This window comes from Pezoporus flaviventris, unplaced genomic scaffold, assembly GCF_033815535.1.
Source record: "Pezoporus flaviventris isolate CSIRO_AGI_PZ_B2104156 unplaced genomic scaffold, CSIRO_AGI_Pfla_v1 ptg000007l, whole genome shotgun sequence".
NCBI lineage: Eukaryota > Metazoa > Chordata > Aves > Psittaciformes > Psittacidae > Pezoporus > Pezoporus flaviventris.
Genome location: NW_026892555.1, coordinates 96643448 through 96662540, shown reverse-complemented (window position 1 = coordinate 96662540; position 19093 = coordinate 96643448). Strand labels below are relative to the sequence as shown.

General features: G+C 39.1%; 1 protein-coding gene across 1 annotated transcript in view; it reads left to right on the top strand.

Moving 5' to 3' along the window:
* Positions 1-19093, top strand: part of TGFBR1 (transforming growth factor beta receptor 1) — a 37785-nt gene that overhangs the window by 13293 nt on the left and 5399 nt on the right. The window contains exons 4-8 of the mRNA XM_061449621.1: positions 4678-4908; positions 11092-11259; positions 11956-12112; positions 18072-18196; positions 18882-19012. Of these exons, the coding sequence (XP_061305605.1) occupies positions 4678-4908; positions 11092-11259; positions 11956-12112; positions 18072-18196; positions 18882-19012 (812 nt within the window). The remainder of the gene's footprint in view (positions 1-4677; positions 4909-11091; positions 11260-11955; positions 12113-18071; positions 18197-18881; positions 19013-19093) is intronic.

Sequence of the window (19093 nt, the reverse complement as noted above, 5' to 3'; positions counted from 1 at the left end):
TTAGTAGTTTGTGGTAATCTTAAATTTTTCATTTACTAATAGCGATAACTACTCAAATAATGAAAATGATTATAGATTAAATGAAATAGGTGTTCCAGTATATTGGGCTAGAACTTGATAAATGCAAACGCTGGACCTACTCCTCCAGTTATGTCCTTTCTAGGAGGGGTATACAGAATTAAGAGACTTGGAGAATGTGAAGGAGTTGGCGATTTACATTTCTTGGAATGCAAGAACCTATGATATATAGTTGTTACATTATTAGGAGCATAAAACTCTTAATATCTGCAGGTACAGACTTTTCTTAAAGAAAGCTGAAAAGAAATGTAATGGAGAGAGGGGAACCCAAACAAACAAAGAACTTAAAAGAGCAGGTGTATGTTTTTTTAAAGTACTGTCTAGTTGATAGTTCCCTTTTAACTTCTCAGATAATCACAGCACTTCTGCCACTTTCTGCATTGCTGCTTTCCCACACTTCTTTGTATCAGAAATCAGGCCTATGATAATGTTAATTCAGACTTAGTTGTCAATTGGTCTTTCTGCTTGTTATCAGGAATATTCCTTCCTTTTCCTCTGGCCTTCCTCCCTGTGGTGTTTCTGAGCCTCTCTTCGTGTTTGAAGACTCTGGAAGTGCTCCTTCAAAATACGCTCTTGAAAAGTGGGGAATCCCAGTTAGAAGAAACTTAGGATTCTTCCTCCAGAGCAAATGGTTAGAAACTACTGACTCTTCCCTTGCCTATTTGTGAATTACATTTTAAGTAAAAGCAGCATGCTGGAGAATTACTTTGTTTTCAGATCTTCAAGACACTCAAGCTGGTCTAGACTGCCAGAGCACCTTACCTGCTGCAGTATTTGAGCACTAGCTAATGATGAAAGAGAAGGTTGTGTTCCCTGTAAAACAAGACTGGATGTTTCCTTAGAAGTGATCTCTTAAGTTAAGCTGCAACGAGTTCCATGTTGTGAATCTGTTTGTAAGAGAAGTATTAGCTTTATTTAGCAATCTGTACTTCCCTTTTATTATCCTAGAATGGTTTGAGTTGGAAGGGACTTTAAAGATGATCTAGTTTCAACCCCCTGCCAGAGGCAGGGACACCTTCCACTAGACCAGGTTGCTCAAAGCCCCATCCAGCCTGGCCTTCAACACTGCCAGGGATGGGGCAGCCACGACTTCTCTGGGCAACCTGTGCCAGTGCCTCACCACCCTCACAGTAAAGAATTCCTTGCTTATATCTAATTTCTGTCTACCCTCTTTCAGCTTGAACCCATTACCCCTTGTCCTATCACTACAGCCCCTGATGAGGAGTCCCTCTCTGGCATCCTTGTAGGCTCCCTTCAGATATTGGAAGGCTGCTATGAGGTCTCCCTGCAGCCTTCTCCAAGCTGAACAAGCCCAGCTCTCTCAGCCTCTCTCTAGGAGAGGTGCTCCAGCCCTTGGAGCATCTTTGTGGCTTCCTCTGGACTCACTCAAACAGGTCCGTGTCCTTCTCATGTTGGGTGCCGTGGAATTATGGCAGTGGGATAGGAGGTGCTTCAAGTACTTTTCTGTACTGTTGGCAGCGTATGTATTTGCAATGACTTTTATCACCTTGTTTCAAAATTAGTCAGTCAGTGACTATCTAAATTCACAGTGCCTTAGCACTTGCACTGTTAATTTTCTTGTGTTCTGAAATATGCCTGCAGCAGTTGAATCTCGTTGAGAAGACTGTACATTTATGGGATAAACTGGGGTGAGGGGCATGGTCACTGGAGGGAGAAAATTCAGAGCTGCTAGTTATCATAGTGCTTAACCCTGTCAAACTTAACTGTGTGAAAGGAATGCTGCTAGGCAAGAGGTTGCAAGAAACATAATGGAAATGTACAGAACAGACAAAATAATCCAGACCTAAGAGGCACAGCTGAGGAAGTGTTTAGTCTAGTGACCTAAAGTAGATGTTCTACTTTAAAATTCATGCTGAGGGACCAGAAGGGATTGAAGTCAAATAAAAAGGATTCTGCCAGTTTTGGTTTGTGGTATTGTTGAAGAAAAGCATATAAAATAGAACTGAACAAAACTCTAAAAATGAGGTTCCTACTCAAAAGGGAAGTAGGATTCATTTTCTGCAATGATGGATAGTAAGCTGTTATTCAGTCTTGACTTGTGTTAGTATTGCCTTGTTGTTTCATGACAATCAAGACCTGAAAGAGCTAGAGGCTTGATGAAAGGAATTGATGAAACACCAGAAATGCATTCTTCTGCTGAACCTACAGCTTTTAAGAGAAGGATTTCGAAGTCTTTTGGAGCTGAGAACAATTTTCAGATCATGATGGAAATCTCTTTAAGTATCAACTACATACTATATAGATAGATTGGGATGGTCAGCTGTTACTTTCCAACTTACAAATGACAACTGTTAAACTGTCAGAAGGTTTGATTGAGGGTACTTTGTTATGATGTATGAAGATGATGATAAAGGTTTCAGGGATAAATTGGGTGACTATGGCTGAAGAAAAGGTGCTAAATGTTCTGAGCTGCTGTTGAATTTAACAGGGTCTTGACTAGCAAACTGACCATCATCTTCATGCACAGTTAAAAGAAGCGGTACTTCAAGAGCTTGCAGTACGGTTGTGCCCAATGTGTATGTCAAAGGCTGGTGTTGTAGCTATTGCCAGTTAGCTCCTTTTCAGGCAGTCTGGTTTGCAGTAAAGCAGTTGCTCAAGTTCTTGGTGATACAGGGCTGTGTTTCCTCTATAGCAAAATGAAGAGACTGCTCAGTTACAACAAAGTCTGTAAGGAATTCTTATGGATGTAAGATAAATATGGATTGCAGTCTTACAATTTTGTTCAGCAGCAGTAGTAGGAGAAAGCACAGTTGCAAAAAAGAGAGGCGAGTTGAATCTTGTAAATACTGCAAAAGTAACTATAGGAGCACAGTGGGTAGATCAGTTAGCAGGGAGTTTGTTGTACTGTGACATGTTAATGTGATGTTTGGGCACTTGTAATGTGAAGTTGAAGTGCTTCATGTCTGGAAGGTTTAGAGCTTAGTAGCTATCTGTTTAGAGGTTCACTGATACCCCTTTGACATCTTTTTTAAGCAAGAAGGCATGTCTGTAAATGGCACAGCAACTCTGAAAAAATACATTTGAAACTCAAAATGTACAGTTTACTGAAACAGCCGTAGAACAAATATTAGGCATCTTGCCCATTTCACTTGTAGGAAATAGGCTTGTTTTTACCATTTCTCAGTGGAATTTGCCATAGCACATAAGTACTAAGCAGAAAGCTTTCTCTGGCCAACAAAGTCAAATTATACATTTTTAGGGTTTGGTTTGGTCCCATGGTTTTTCTAGCCTGGCTTTTTCTACATTTCAAGAGTTTGTCTATAAGGAATGCAAGTTAGGCTTCACAGATGAGCCTTTACAGTTTGGGCACACAGTACCGTGAACCTGAGGCTGTTACAGCAAAAAAAATTAACTTTCTCAGTAGGAATTATCACAGCACCTGACAATAATTAATCACTGGCATGGTGTCCATTTTTTCCCCTTATTTCATGTAGTTATGTTGTCAGTACAGGTCATACAGAAAATTCCTGTAGGTCTGTAAGTCTTGAAGAATTGCTCTGTACACTGCTGTGTTTTAGGTTGCACTCCTCAGACTGAGATACAAGCATGGCAATGCTGCTTACCAGATCAGATGTCCTTTCAGTGCTGTTACTAGCAAAGAATGACCCGAGATGGACTCAAAGTAGTTATTTGAGCTATTAGTTGGTATTTATTTTCTATAGCATATGCAGATGTTCTTCTATCAGCTATTGTAACAGTGATTATGGAGTAATAGATTACTTTGTAAAGTGTTTTATTTAAGTGAAATAATCCTATACCAAAAGAGCTTATTGTGAGCAGATAACCTGGCTGCATTCATCCTGCAGCTTAGTATCACCACAGATTCGTGTGATAAGCTTTGCAGTTACAACAGGAAGGGTTTAAAATAAACCAGCTATGGTTGGGGGATGCCAGTGCTCCTTGTTTCTTGTATAAACTTACTGAAGCATGGTATGAGGTGCTGTGAGTTGGAAGCATGTAGATATTCCAAAGCTATACAACCTTCATGAATGTAAGTATTTTTCTCAAGTATAATTACAGTGAGGTTTACAAGAATGGCCTGTGAAATGGGAAGCTTGTGTTACAAGAATGTTTTCCTATTTTACGCTGGCTTGAGAGTGCTGACAGGCTGCTGGTGTACTTGGGCATGAGCGTAAACTTTTGACAGTATTTCTGATAAGCATGGTTTAATTTTAACTTAGAAGTGCTCTTGAACTGCGAGTTATGGGCAGATCCAATTGCCCTCCTGCCCTACCCCCCCCCCCCCCCCCCCCCCCCAGTTAAAAAAACCCAAACCCCTAAACCTCAATCCTGATCCCAGTTGCTTCATGGTTTGAATTAAACCATCAAAATTCTGAACTGAAAGGAAGTTTGTATCTTCTTCTGTAGAGGCAGTTTGTAGTATAACATCTTGTTTTGCTGGCCTTTAAGGTTGAAGGCAGCATCATACTAGTTAGCAGTTCACAAGAAGCTCTTAAAATCTTAAGAGAGTTTATGTACCTTCTAAGAGAAATATGTTATGGCTGGATCTTACATTTAATACTTACCGTAAGTGTTTATTTTGTTAGAATGCTTTTTAATGTTAAATCTTCTTTTTAGGTTTACCTTTACTTGTGCAAAGAACAATTGCAAGAACTATAGTACTTCAAGAAAGCATTGGTAAGGGTCGTTTCGGAGAAGTCTGGCGAGGGAAGTGGAGAGGAGAAGAAGTTGCTGTGAAGATCTTCTCTTCAAGAGAGGAACGCTCATGGTTTCGCGAAGCAGAAATTTATCAAACAGTTATGCTAAGGCATGAAAACATTCTTGGATTTATAGCTGCAGACAACAAAGGTTAGTGATACTATGAATTCATTTTGCTGATCGTGTATTCAGAATAGATGGTAAATGGGGCGGAAAATAAAGTTGTGAGGGTCCAATTAGAGTAGAAAAAAAAAATCTTGTTACTAGAGATTTCAGGTTTTGACAGGCTTCTCATAGCCTTTATGAAGGAAAAAAATAAATTTTCCTTTTTCTGGAAAACATGCTTTGTTTAATTTTTAACTTTTATTGCATATTTAATATGATTTCTGCAAGCAGGTTAAACTACTGGCTAAGATTGGTACCAAAAAGGAAATGCCTTGTCCTGTCAGCACACACATCTGCTGAATACATGTACCTGTACTTCCCTTATAGCCTAATAAGATAGATTTGTGGGACCGAAAGAGGTGATGTCTAATCCTGTTGTCCTAATAGAAAATAGGAGTTAGAGAATTTGTTTTAAGGCTGAGATGTGAGAAGTTATTAAATAAGAACTCCAGCTAGAAGAGAATTTGGAAAAGGGGAATTACTGGTTTGTTCCTAGTATGAAAAATTATACCTGTTTCCTGAAGCTCTCCTTATAAGCTTTTAAGCATCCACTAAGAGGAGCAGTTTAAACATTTTTATTTTTTTTTTTAACTTGATTTGTTGAAGTTTCAGTCAGATGAGTTTCCTGGGTTTTCCTGCTGTCCAGTTTTAGACACAAGAATTTGTCAAAACCAACAGAAGTTTTGAATTTCTTACATTAAGAGGAGCTAAAATGTTATACTGTTTCATTCAGTTGTTTTAATCTGAAATTACATGTTTCACCATAAGTGGCTTTTGACTTTTTTTGCAGAGAAAGCACTGACAGAAAATTCTGTCATGCTAGGGGGAAGTCAAGAATCCACAGACATCCTTGGCTTCTAAAAGGGCTCTCAGTTTTGTGGGAAATTCCTAAATAGTTTAGCGTAGTTGAAATACACACAGAAATAGAGTTATTTTTAATTATCAGTAGATTAATGTCAAGTTTCTACATCTCTACAGATCTCTAGAATTGGAACAGAACCAAAGAGGTTGTGTGTAACACTTCCCTTCTCCAGGAAAGGGCTAGCTCCTACCAAATCTCCAACAGCTTGCAGATCTGTAGCATGCCAGGCAATGTTTTCCTGCAATTTATTATGCTTACCATTAGAAACTATCTTACTTTCATGCCTAAGGTTGGATTGGATATTACTAGCACCTGTGAGAGCTTGAATTTTTCTGATGGACCTATTGGAGTTTCTTCAGCCTGGGTTTAAAATTAATAGAGCAGTTGCATTAAAGACATAAATGGAAATCCACCTCTGCAGAAGCCTTAGATACTATGTCTCACTGAAAAGCTTAAAGGATATATTGCAATACCTTAGCTATGACTTTTAACAAAATCTCTCTGTGGTTAAGCATACCAGGCTCCCATTTTGCCCCAAACCCGTAGATAGTTTGTCTAAAAAATATATTTGACTACTGTGTGGAAGAGTTACAAGGAAGATTTCCAGAATAAGTAGGTTCCTAAAATAATTTCTTGAGTGCTGGTGCAGGTTTCAGATGCAATAGGAAGAAATTCCATTTGGCTTAGTCATCTTTAGGTTCCTTGTGATATAATATAGTTTGATATAACATTATTCCTTGATTCTGTTGTTGATATGCTGTACACACAAAGAAAAAATCCTTAGTTGATAGGTCATGCCATTATTTGAGACTTTAGGGGTTATGGCAAGACTCCCGTTTTCTTGAGAATTAATTGGTAATTGAGAAATGAGTAAAGACATGTTTTGAAAATGCTGCTGTTCTTGGCTATATTTTCTAACAGCATTGCTCTCTGAACAGATGTGGAAAGCTGGATTATTATTTTTAACCCACTGATGAAGAATTCTGAGTATAACCACCTGCATCCTCTCAGTGAGGAAAGATATACACACCATTCTCTCTCTAGGTTAAGCATTTGGAAGTCCTGAATATTGAAGTTAATACTTCAGCTCTTGTTAGAATACTTTAGGCCACCTGTATCCCATTAAATTGGAGAACATAGTGGAGAGGGACCATTATGGAAGTAGTTCTTCGAGTTTGTCAGGTGTGCACTGTCATGATACTCTGAAAGGAGCAAGTGTACCACAGTATGTCTTTAGAGACCACTGGCTTAAAACCCACCTATTTTCTTCTACTATAGATGCTGGTTCTAACTGCTAAATGCTTATTAGGTGCCAGGGGCAAGATGAAGTATTAGTTCACAGCAATAATAGCTTTAATGGATTTGCATCCATTTCATGGAATCATAGAATAGTTAGGGTTGGAAAGGACCTTAAAATCATCTAGTTTCAACCTCCCTGCCATGGGCAGGGACACCTCCCACTAAACCATGTCACCCAAGACTCTGTCCAACCCTGCCTTGAACACTGCCAGGGATGGAGCATTCACAACTTCCCTGGGAAACCCATTCCAGTGCCTCACCACCTTTACAGTAAAGAACTTCTTCCTTATATCCAATATAAACTTCCCCTGTTTAAGTTTTAACCTGTTAACTCTTGTCCTGTCACTACAGTCCCTAATGAAGAGTCCTTCCCCAGCATCCTTACAGGCCCCTTTCAGATACTGAAAGGCTGCTATGAGGTCTCCGTGCAGCCTTCTCTTCGCTAGGTTGAGCAGCTCCAACTTTCTCAGCCTGTCTTCATATAGGAGGTGCTCCAGCCCCCTGATCATCCTCATGGCCCTCCTTTGGGCTTGTTCAAACAGTTTCATATCCTTTTTCTGTTGAGGACACCAGAACTGTACACAGTACTCGAAGTGGGGTCTCACGAGAGCAGAGTAGAGGGGCAGGATCACCTCCTTCGACCTGCTGGTCACTCTTCTTTTGATGCGCCTTCTGATTTCTCCATAAGGTGTACTGTTGAATGCATTCAGGAGTTACTACAGCCTAGCTGGAATGCACAAAGTCATGAGACTAAGAATCTCACCTGAGACTTTGCAAAGTTAACTACAGAGATGGAGCAGTAAAATGGTTACTTTCGCAATCCCAACTCAGTGCTTGCTGAAGGCTTTGGTGATACATGTAGAATTCTCAGGAGCAGGTTCTCATGTATCCATCATGAATGCTTAGGACTCTTGCCTCCTGGCACGTAGCTTGTGCTGTAAGTTTGGGCCAGTGTTAATGCTGCAAATCTTTCTACCAGCAAAGGCATTAATTAGGTCTCTCCTCTTCACACAACTGCTTATTTTTCACAGCTGCTGGGGGACATCTCGCTGGCCATTGTAGTTGTAAAATTGTGGGGGTTCCTTCAAGTAGAAAGGTGCATGTATAAGATTAGAAAGTGTTTACAAGTGCAGGTAGATTAGCTAAATTGGTGGTGTTCAGCTCAGATGGTGGAGTCAAAGCTTGTGACTAAACTGCTGTCTTGACTCCTTGTTATGCTACACTGTTCAGTCTTTCCATGTGCCTTAATGGCACATTCTCGCATCTCATTCTCTACCTCCGCTTGATTATATGGTATTCATATACCATATAAGGCTACAGGTGCTGGTCCTGTCTGCTTTCCCATCCCAAAATTCACTGGGGTAGGTGCTGCTGGAAATCAGTAAATTATTTTAACTGCAGTTGTGTTCTGTCTGGCTAGCATGTTTGTGTTCTGGTTAGCTCTTTACTTATCCAAGAGTGTATACTAACTTTCAAATACTGCTGGGTCATGGAAATTACTTCCTGGACCATGTGTTGCCTTGTTTTGAAACATCTAAGAAGATAGTCTGGGTTTTGGGTGGGTTTTTTGTTTTGTTCTTTTTAACCTAGATACTTAAGTAGTCCCCGATACACTTTACAATTATCTGCAATATTCTACTAGCAGAAGAGGAGTGGCAGCAGGCAGCAACCTCTGTTTACAGTACTAAAGGCTTCCCTTGATTAGTTGTCTGTAATCATACCTGTCTGTAGTCATGTTGCAAGTAAGGTGAAGTCTTATACTGCACACTTTCAGATAATTTTGTGCACTAAAATACTTAAGCCTCTCCATACATTCTCCTTAATTGAAAGCTGCACTTGACTAACTGAAAGTTTTGTTCAGACTACCTTATGTGATAAGTAGATCCCCAAGAATAATATCAGGCAGTATGCTTTGGAGAAATGAGCAGAATTCCTTTATCTTGAGAAAAGTAATATTTGAGATATTTACTCTTTCTAAAGCTCTGGTTTAGCCTTAGCAGTTTGCCTGGAAGATCTTGCTAATCTACACAGCTCAAGCACTTTTCATTAATTTAATCATATGACTATCACATTGAGATAGTCAAACTGTTCACTGACAAAATATCAGCCCTCTTTCAGCCACAGACAAAAGTATTTTCCCTGACATCTCCTTGAGTACCTCATTTCTAAGAGTTTTCTAGTTATAGATCCTATCTCTGTCTGATCTTTTCAATCCTTTTCCTTTGGTTTTTGGTTGGTATTTTTCTTTTTACTTTATCTGCATGCTAAAAAAGGCTATTGTATCTCACTGTCTGCTTTGAAACACTTTTTACTATATGACACTGGAGAGCACATACAATTAGGCAGTTTTCATAACTTCTTTTGAAAATTCAAGTTGGAACATAAGTCTGTGGTTCGAAACTCTTGTACCAAGCAATACTATTACATCTTAAAACCTAGTATTCGGTTTGAAAACAAGCATATGATATGCCAAGTCCTAATTTTTGTTTTGCTAATACCAATGTGAAAAAAGTGTCTTAAGTAAATTCAGTCCATTCAATTTTAATTCAAACACGATTATATATTTTATAGAGCATTTGTTATAAATCCCTTTCTTCAAGAGGCAGCTTGTCTAAGATGAATGTTGCTTCAAGTGCACTAATGTTTCTCTGAAACTAACCAGTCTTCTACCAAATCTGAAAGCTTCTTTACTCATAATTTCAAATTTTGTTAGAACTGCAAAAGAAAAACCTGTTACTTCTGAGTGATTTTGATAATCTAAAATGCTTTCATGTTTCATGCAAATAAATGAAATAACCTTAATTAATCTCGTTACAGAAATTAAATAGGTTTCCAAGAACATATGTAATGTTCTTGAATGTTCTGAAATTGCTTGAGATTCTTGATCAGGGTGTGTATATGAATTAAATTAGGTTATCTTGTTATGGAAGGCTGTGCTACTGTATGTAATTACTACTTAATGTAATTACTTTTTATTACTTGATAATGCATATCCTGTAATTGAAAGCTTCATGGCAGATGCTGTTTACTGTGCAGCCAAAAATACTCAGGGTCAGGTTAATTATTACTTGGTAATAATTAACTGCTGTCAACAGTATAAGAAGACGTAAGTTCATCAGAATGTGTTCTTAGATAGCTGAACAAATGCGTAGCTTTTCAGATATAGCAAGGTAAAGAAAATGTAGTATGTCTCACCTAATAGCTGGACACCATATTTATTACTTCATTTCATCTTGTCTGTAAGTAATACTATTCATGTAAGCTTGGATGTAACACTGTCCCTCTTAAAATCTGGTTGAAGGGCCACAAGTAAGACATACAATAGGGAAGAACTGTGACAGGATTGTTTTTTTCTGGGTATATTTCTAATTCTTAGGTAACAAAAAAACCAAAAAAAACCAAAAAAACCCCACCAAACTTTTACCCCATCCTGATTGACTGTTCCTTTAATAGTCAGGAAAGTCTCTCTGTGGCTTAAACTTCAAGGTATTTTGTGTCCACTAGTTTAATAATGAACAATTTAGTTCTTACCTGTCATTTGTGTTTCTTGGGATATCTGCATATATATTATGGCCTGTCTTGTTCTTCGTAGTTATGTGTAGTCTGGACAATATTGTACTAGACCAACAGTGACAGGGTTAATTTCACATCATGCATTCAGCACTGTTCCCCCCAAGCAGAAAAGTTATGGGCGGGCAGGGCCTGGCTAATGCTACAAAATAGTTCTCTTCAGAATCACAGTGACATCAGATTTCTATGATCTGTGTTTTAGCCTAAATAAAATAATACTCAGTAAGCTATTTGGAAAATCTTGCATGGTAGTCCCAGCCCTTATATGGGCATTTAAATGTTACAGGGATAGAAGTAAAGGTTTTAGAGTCTAATTGGCTGAAGCTACTTGCAAATCATAATTTGTATTTCATAAGCGTTGTATTAAAGTGGCGTATATGGTTTGCTTGTCGTTTTGTGTGTGTATGTGTGGTATTCATGCCAGTGTTGTTTTGCAGACAATGGTACATGGACTCAGCTGTGGTTGGTGTCTGACTATCATGAGCATGGATCACTCTTTGATTACCTGAACAGGTATACAGTAACAGTGGAAGGAATGATAAAATTAGCTTTGTCCACTGCTAGTGGTCTTGCTCATCTTCACATGGAAATTGTTGGCACACAAGGTAATCTTACAACTATTCAGCCTGTCATGTGCGTAGTATTGGATTTTTTAAGAAATTATACATGCTCTTTCTACTATAATTCTTTTCTTTAATTAGAACATTCTCAACCTGTAGTTGCTTTGCACACAGCTACTTATGTGATGATAAGACAGCTAAACTCAGTGCAGGTACTCAGGTTAATCCCTTGTGGAGCTGAGGGAATTGAAAAATGTCTGTTTGGGGCCTGTCATAATATCTGAATGAATAGAACTTCTTAATTTGGATTTTTTTTTTATCTTTCTGTGGTGTATCCAGGTTTTGTGATGTGACAGTCCTTCCTACAAAATGCCTATTAAAAGGCAGTAGGTAATGGTGCCTTTAGAATCTTCTTTGATTTGAGACAGCACTGTGTGTCTGTTTCCAAAGACATTAGAAACTTTTCTGTGGCAAGTATTATTGCGTACACAGTAAGTACTTGCAAGAAGAGGAATAGGAGCAGTAGAGTGGCGTAATATGGCAGGCATTTAAGGTACTTTTCTGGACAGGCAGCCAGTCCACAGTGAATGGTTTCAGGAGTTAACTTAATGTACATGAAGCAGCAGAACTGGAAGGAATTCTGTAACATAAAACAAAATCTGCACCCATTTTAGAACAGTAGCAGTTATTTTTTTACAGATGTGTTATTTCTGTTTTGGTTTTCGTTTTGTTTCCTTACAGGCAAACCAGCGATTGCTCATAGAGATTTGAAATCAAAAAATATATTGGTAAAAAAGAATGGAACATGCTGCATTGCAGACCTAGGATTGGCAGTTAGGCACGATTCAGCTACAGACACAATTGATATTGCCCCAAACCACAGAGTGGGAACAAAAAGGTAAAATCATTAATGTGATGTGTCAGGTGATATTTACAGTAAAATGCTTTGGATTTTCTTGCCCCGTATAAAAGATTTACATGTGTACAAACACAAGCAGCAGGAAAATGTAAACAATGGCAGGTAGAGTTCCTAGGCACTTCTTTGCCAGCTGGTTTTCAGTTAGACAGTAGGTGCTTAAAAAGCATATTGAATCTTGGCATCTTCTACTAGTATGTGTAAAATACAGAAAATTTTCAAAATATTGTAGAGTGCAAGTATATCCTAAAACACTTAGTAGACTATGAGTGACAGTCTTGAAATTTCACTGCTGTATCTTTATTCTTTGTGCCTTGTGTTGCACGGAAATGATTGCAGCTCAATCTGGAGTGTAAAACAGGATATTGACAGTGAAAGTTAAAAGCTGGATTTTTTTTCAGTGTGAAGCCTGTGTGGTAGATCATACAAGGTACAGTCTTGGATACGGGCTATCATAGGATCGTATTTTTGAGAGAAATATGAGAATGTAAAACAGCATTCATCTTTGTTATCTAATACATAAGTAGAATTATCAGTACATGAGTCAGTATACTACCTTTCCTAAGTGTACTTCTGAATTTAGAAATACAGATCTGGTTTTTTGTCCTCAAAAGAACTTGGAGTTTTTAACTCCATTGACACTAGTGCAGTTTGTTATTGGCTGTAATTTAGCATTGCTGAACCTTCAGAGAATAATAATTGGAAGATGTTCTGAAGAGAAGATTAATTTTCTTTAGCAATCTGTGCAGCTATACAGCATACGGAGATAACAGCACTAACAGTGAACCACAGCAACAGAGTTATGTGATACAGACAACATTTTGTCCTTTTCATGCCTATAGGTCCAGTACTATGCCATACTAAAGTTTGTATGCCTATCACTGAGAAATGTGTGGAAGCCCAAGTGGTTCAGGGCTGTATGTGATTAACTTCAGCATATGCCCTAGCAGGTTTTCAGTTATGTATCTCTTTAGTGGTACTGCAAGGGGACTTTAGGGATGAGCATAAAGGATGAACTGGGATGTACCTGTAGCACTGTCTTTTTGGAAGAAAAAAACAAACTTCTTTTTTAAGGCCCAGTGAACAAAAGTTTTTAGAACATATACTGAAAATTTACTGACAATTATATTGCTGACATTACTTTATTCTAAAGCTCTTCTGTACTAGTCCTTTGCCAACTTTAGAAATACCACACAAACGGCCAGATGAGATTTACTTTTGAAATGCTACTGGGTTACAAAGTACTGGGTGTTATTCCTTCTCAAAGTCTCCAGGAATCATTAGTAGTAAAACAGCAGACTGCTTTGGGATTTGTCATTGCAGACTTACCTGTGTGCAGGGTGCATTTCATGTCACGGCATTTTTTACTATACCTACATGCGAAAAAAAAAAAGTGCAAATCTGTTACTTTCTTTAGTCTTTGGAGGAAGCGTCCTTTCAGCTGTGTCTGTAAATCCCACTTACAAGCTCTATTCTTGTGTAGGCGCTATTAAATCTGTATCTGAATGAAGATGCAGCTGCCTTATGCTTCTTTGCAATGGTAATGCTGTAGTAACTCTTGCTTGCTGCAGTGGGCAGCAGCAAGACCAAGTTCATTTCCCACTTCGAAGACATTAGTCACTTCTACCTTTCTGAAAACTGTTCATTCTCATAAAAGTCTTGGTCTCCTCTTCCTCCCTCCTGTGCGTTCTTGGTAAGTAATGCTGCACCTGTGGCTAATTTTTCATAATACAGTTCAGATCTTACCTTAACTCCCATTGATTACTGCTGCTGGTACCTTTTCTGCACATGGACGCTCTGTGTGCAGGTTCAGGGAGATTTGGCTAAGTTTATATTTTTCTTATGATTGTCTGTTGTAAGGATGTATGGCCTAGAAAGCAAGCAAGACTCATTCTTGTTTGTGTGATGTAGGTGCTGAGTCAGACTGATGATCCTTCCTTCTGAATGAATCTTTATTTCTTTTCTGTTCAGAGGCTTAGCTTTATCCCAGAGGGTGTGAACTGTGTGCTTTCACAGCTCAGCCTGCAGTATAAAGCAGAGAATATGAGCTTTAAACTGAGAAGAAAATATAATTCCTCTCTTACTCCCTAAGGCTCAAATTCCACTTTAACATGGGGGCTTTTCTGTAGTTTATCCAAGCCAAATATGAACAGAATCCTAGTTATGCTTGTTCAGAAGATGGAAATGTCATACTCAACTTGTTGTGTATGCTTCCTGTTTGATGACACCAGCCCTATATGTGCAAGAAGTTTAGGCAACTAATACAGAGTTTTCAGACTAAAAGAGGCGGGGAGGTTAGTAGGCACCCAAAGTGCCAAATGTGACCCATGCTCAGCATTTTTAAACTTCTTTGTAGACTTTGCCTGTCAGTCTTGGAGGGTATTGAATTGCAGACCTAGTTCAGAAGGGTATTGAATTGGAGACCTAGTTATGGTCTGTGTAGAGTAATTCTCTCCAGAACCCAAAATACTGTTTCTGACAAGCAGTGCATTTCTGATATATAAACTGTAAAGGAGATGTATGTTTCTCTCTCTTTTGTCTGATAGCCGTTAAATGGCTAGTCTGCTGACTGCACTAGATGACCTACTTGCCTTTCGCCTCTCTTGTTCCAGCAATAATCTCTCAGACTTTTTGATCAGTCATTTACCATTCTATGTTATGGACACCAAAGCCAATCTAAATGCATTGATGGAAGATCATGGTAAGAGGTCAATTTGCCAATAAATTCAGTCAAAGTCACTTTTGGAAAAGGTGGGGGGGGTTTATTTTCTTTTGAGGGTATGAATTCAGCTCCATTGACACATGGAGCCTCTTTCAGTATTTCCTGTGAAAACCTATGTCCTTAGGCCAATATACAGAAACTGATACTATCTCCTTTACTGCTTGTATCAGTGATTTTGGCTGATAGTCTCGCAGCGTGGTTGGGGGTTTTGGTTTGGTGGCTTTCCACCTTTATTACACTTCACATCCCCATGTGATCTTAAGACAGCTCAAATACTCTTCCTTCTAAACCCAAAGCTGATCACTATACTGTCAAGTGCATTAAGATTATCCAATAATGCAAAATCTTTGGAGAGCATTAAAACGCTCATCACAGTCTTGCATTCTTGATTAAAAAGCTTTTGATACAGGTGGCCCAGAATAATTTGAGTCTTGATTATGTTAAAGATTGTGACATATATAAACTTAACTTAGAATTCTGCTTCCATTCAATTAATACTGTCAAAGTAAACCTTATGTTCCTCTTTAAACAGTTGTCCTCTGCTTGTGCTGTGTTTATCGGTTGTGGGGAATTTCTGTGTCTGTACAGTGCTTAGGAAAACTCTCGTGACAGCAGCCCTTGTTGAAGTTCTGGATAGTCCAGAACAAATACAACTACTGGGTACATTTTTGCTCTTTTGTTTATAGCCCATGCTTCCTTGAATGTATGGCACTTCTGTAAGACAGTAGTGCTGAGTGTTGTTGAAGGTCTCATAGTCGTGAAATTTAAGTACTGTGTCTTGTGTTCTGCCTCACTCCCTATGGAAAGAAAACCCTGGTATTATGTTGATAAAATGAAACTCTGCATAGGCTTCTGTGGCTATTCAAGGCTCAGCTATCACCTGACATTGTATTCCATTCCAGTAATCTATGTGTGTTGCTTTTTTACCAGTTATCTGTGCTTTCCAAAGCCCTGGTGGTGGTTCTCCCTGCTTCATTAGTATGGCAGCGTGAGATTGACAAGACTGAACTCTGTTAAACATTACATATTGGATTTAGTAGCCAGAGCTATACCACATTGAGAAAGCAGAACTACAGCTGATGTTGACTGCAGCAAATACCATTCGTTCCTTCTAGCAGCCAGTGAGGATGCTGCTAACTTTCACAATGCAGTCCACACTGACATTTTGCTTGATGTTCCCACATTGGGCTTAGTCACTAAACAAGGTAACAATGCCACGACCCGTTTTCAGTCTTTCTTTCTCAGTTGAAAGTCTACTGAAACCAGGAAAGTCTGTCACAGATTTTTCTGTTGCAGGAAATGCTGATAAGGTATTCTATTAAAAAAAAAAAAGAAAAAATCTTTGTGATTTATAATGGAATAATCAGTTACTGTAATGGCAGGGAGCCTTTGTTCCCAAGGGATCCTTATCAGTGCTGCTTTTTTAATCAGCTCTTCATGTCTGTTCCCTCTGTGGTCTTGCTAGGGGATGTTGTAAGTGGCTGCTGTATGGTAGCAGATTCCAGGAGCTCGGGCTTCCCTCTGCCTGGCTTCTGCCAGCCTGGTGTGTCCTAAGGGCTGGGCTCTGTCCATTCCAGGTCCATGGATATAGCTGCTGCTTTCTTTCTTGGGCTTCAACCAGTAGTGAGGCTACGCATATACAGACACATACAATACTGACAGGGCTGGTTACACAGATTGCTATATACCATGTGCTGTCTTCAACACCCACATAAAACACTGTCAGAACTTGTATAAAATATAAGTGTTAACAGCCAAGTCTTCTTCCTTCAGCTGGTGAGGATTGAACTTCATTAGTTAAAAGGCAAACTCCCTCCTGTAGCCTGACAAGCCCATGTATGCTTATGAATTCCTCCCATGTGAATGCAACCTTTGGTCTGTCTAATGCCCTCTTCTGTGCTCTGCATGTCTCCTACTAACCAGCTGGGCTAGGTTAATGCACAGTAGCAAACAGATGCATATACCTGTATGCACACCTATATGCATGGTTTCCCTTTAATACCAGTGTATACTTGCGTGGTATTCCCTCGAATACTATCCCTGCGTGGGTCAGCTCTTTGCTGGCTAGACTAGCTTGAAATTAGCTAGTGAATGACACATATGGACACCTGCCATGCATGCCAGGTTTGGGGGAGGTACACCCCAGCAGCTGGCATATAGATCTTATGACCTGTTATTCCCACTCCAGTTGCTGCTGTTGAGAGCTTCTTACTCTGCTTCTGTCATCTTAGTTCTTCCGTGTAGCGGTTATCTTTAAGCTGGTGACTGTGAAGCCTGTGACACATGGTCCTACTTCAGTGGCTGAAGCAGAGACCCTCATTTGCTCCAGTTGCTGGCACCAGAGGTATCTTCACGCACTGTCTGATTGCAGTTGCTGGTACCCCCACAGCAGCTCCAGATACATAGTTCTAAGACCTTCGGACACTTGCTTGCAGGATCTGCAGTTCCCTTCCAGTTGCTGGCACACCAGGCCCAAGGGCAACTTAATCCCTTGTCTGACTCCAGTTGCTACCCCTGAACTCCCTCATGCCTGGCTCCAGTTGCTGGCATGTAGTCCTTAAAGCACACGTGCACATGGGGTTGAGAGTGAGATTGCATAAAAAGATAGTTAAGATTTAGTCAGAAGATAAGATACACTGCTGCAAGCCTTTGGAGGTCTTGGTCAAACAAGCATAGTTACTGGCAAGTGTTTATGCAGGTGGCTCCTTGCATAAACCTTACTGTCTTTTGCTCACTTTTGTTCCTCTCAGTTACCCTTCTCCTGAACATTCCTTGATAGGCATTGCATTGTCCTACAGGCCTCCCTCGAATATTGACAGTCCTCATGTTCCTCTTGCTTCCCACGTATCAGCAGTTACAGCATGCAGGCTGGCCCTCCCTAAAGCTATGCCTGGAGTTTTTTAATAGCACATCAGTTAGCAACTGAGACTTTGGGTCTTTGTTATTGTCTCTGTTATCCCATGTTTGTCAGGCTTATGGCTCTATTTGGTCATTATTTCCCCTTATTCCACTATTGCTTTGCTTGTTTCTCTCAGTTTACTTATCCCTCTTGCATTGGAGGTCTTTGATTAATGAAGCAGATTTTCCTTTGTCTCATACTTACATTTGGTTTTGAGCAGCTCAATAGCATTGAAGTTTTCTCTACAGTAAGTATTTATGAAATTAAATGTTCTGTTGTTTATTTGATGTTTTTTTTTTTTGTTTCATTATTGCAAATAGGTACATGGCTCCAGAAGTTCTAGATGATTCCATAAATATGAAACATTTTGAGTCATTCAAAAGAGCAGACATCTATGCCATGGGATTAGTGTTTTGGGAAATAGCTCGGCGATGTTCAATTGGTGGTATGTAGCAGTCTTTACAAAAGTGGAGATACTAAGGAATTGTAGCTTACAGAACCTGAATAAGTTTTTGTAAAGTCTGTTCTAAAAAATGGTACAAGGTAGTAATATCTAGTGTTTTTCAGACTTTTTAACTGTTAATCCTTTAGATGATGGTGGGTTTATTTAACCTGTTTTTAAATTGATGAACCATACCTTTTGAAAAAAATATGAAATGTCCCTGTCTATGTTTGGTGGGGTCTTTTTTCCCTAAAACCTTTACATACATGGGAGAAAAGGGTGAAGCTAAATGTCCTTGAGAGCAAGGGGCAAACACCACAAGTAAGTGTTAGGTATAATGTGTTCAGGTAACATCCATACTGTATTTAAAATAAAACATGCTATTACAAATCATACACTTCCAAGGAGCATGTCTTCAGTATAGCATGTGAAAGATTCAGCATAGCTTTCACCTTTTCCAAATACATAAATCTAAAAATTGAAAATTCCTCAAGGGTAATATGAACATACCAAAGGTATGGTTAAGGTGGTGGTCGGGTTTTTTTTAATGTTAGTCATTGTAATGTAGTTTTTAAAAATGAAAACCAAAAAAAAAGAAAATGATAGGGTACTGATAAGGAACACAGTAAAATGTGAAGAGTATGTAATTTAGTGTTACCTAAATTAAGCCATTTACAATCTGTTACAGGAATCCACGAAGATTACCAGTTGCCGTACTATGACCTTGTTCCTTCAGACCCTTCTGTTGAAGAAATGAGGAAAGTTGTGTGTGAGCAGAAGTTAAGGCCCAATATTCCAAACAGATGGCAGAGCTGTGAGGTATTAACTAACCTTGCTAAAGCTGCTTTAATGGACACTGAAGCTTTTATTGATTTCAATGGCTTACAAATTGTGCTTGTT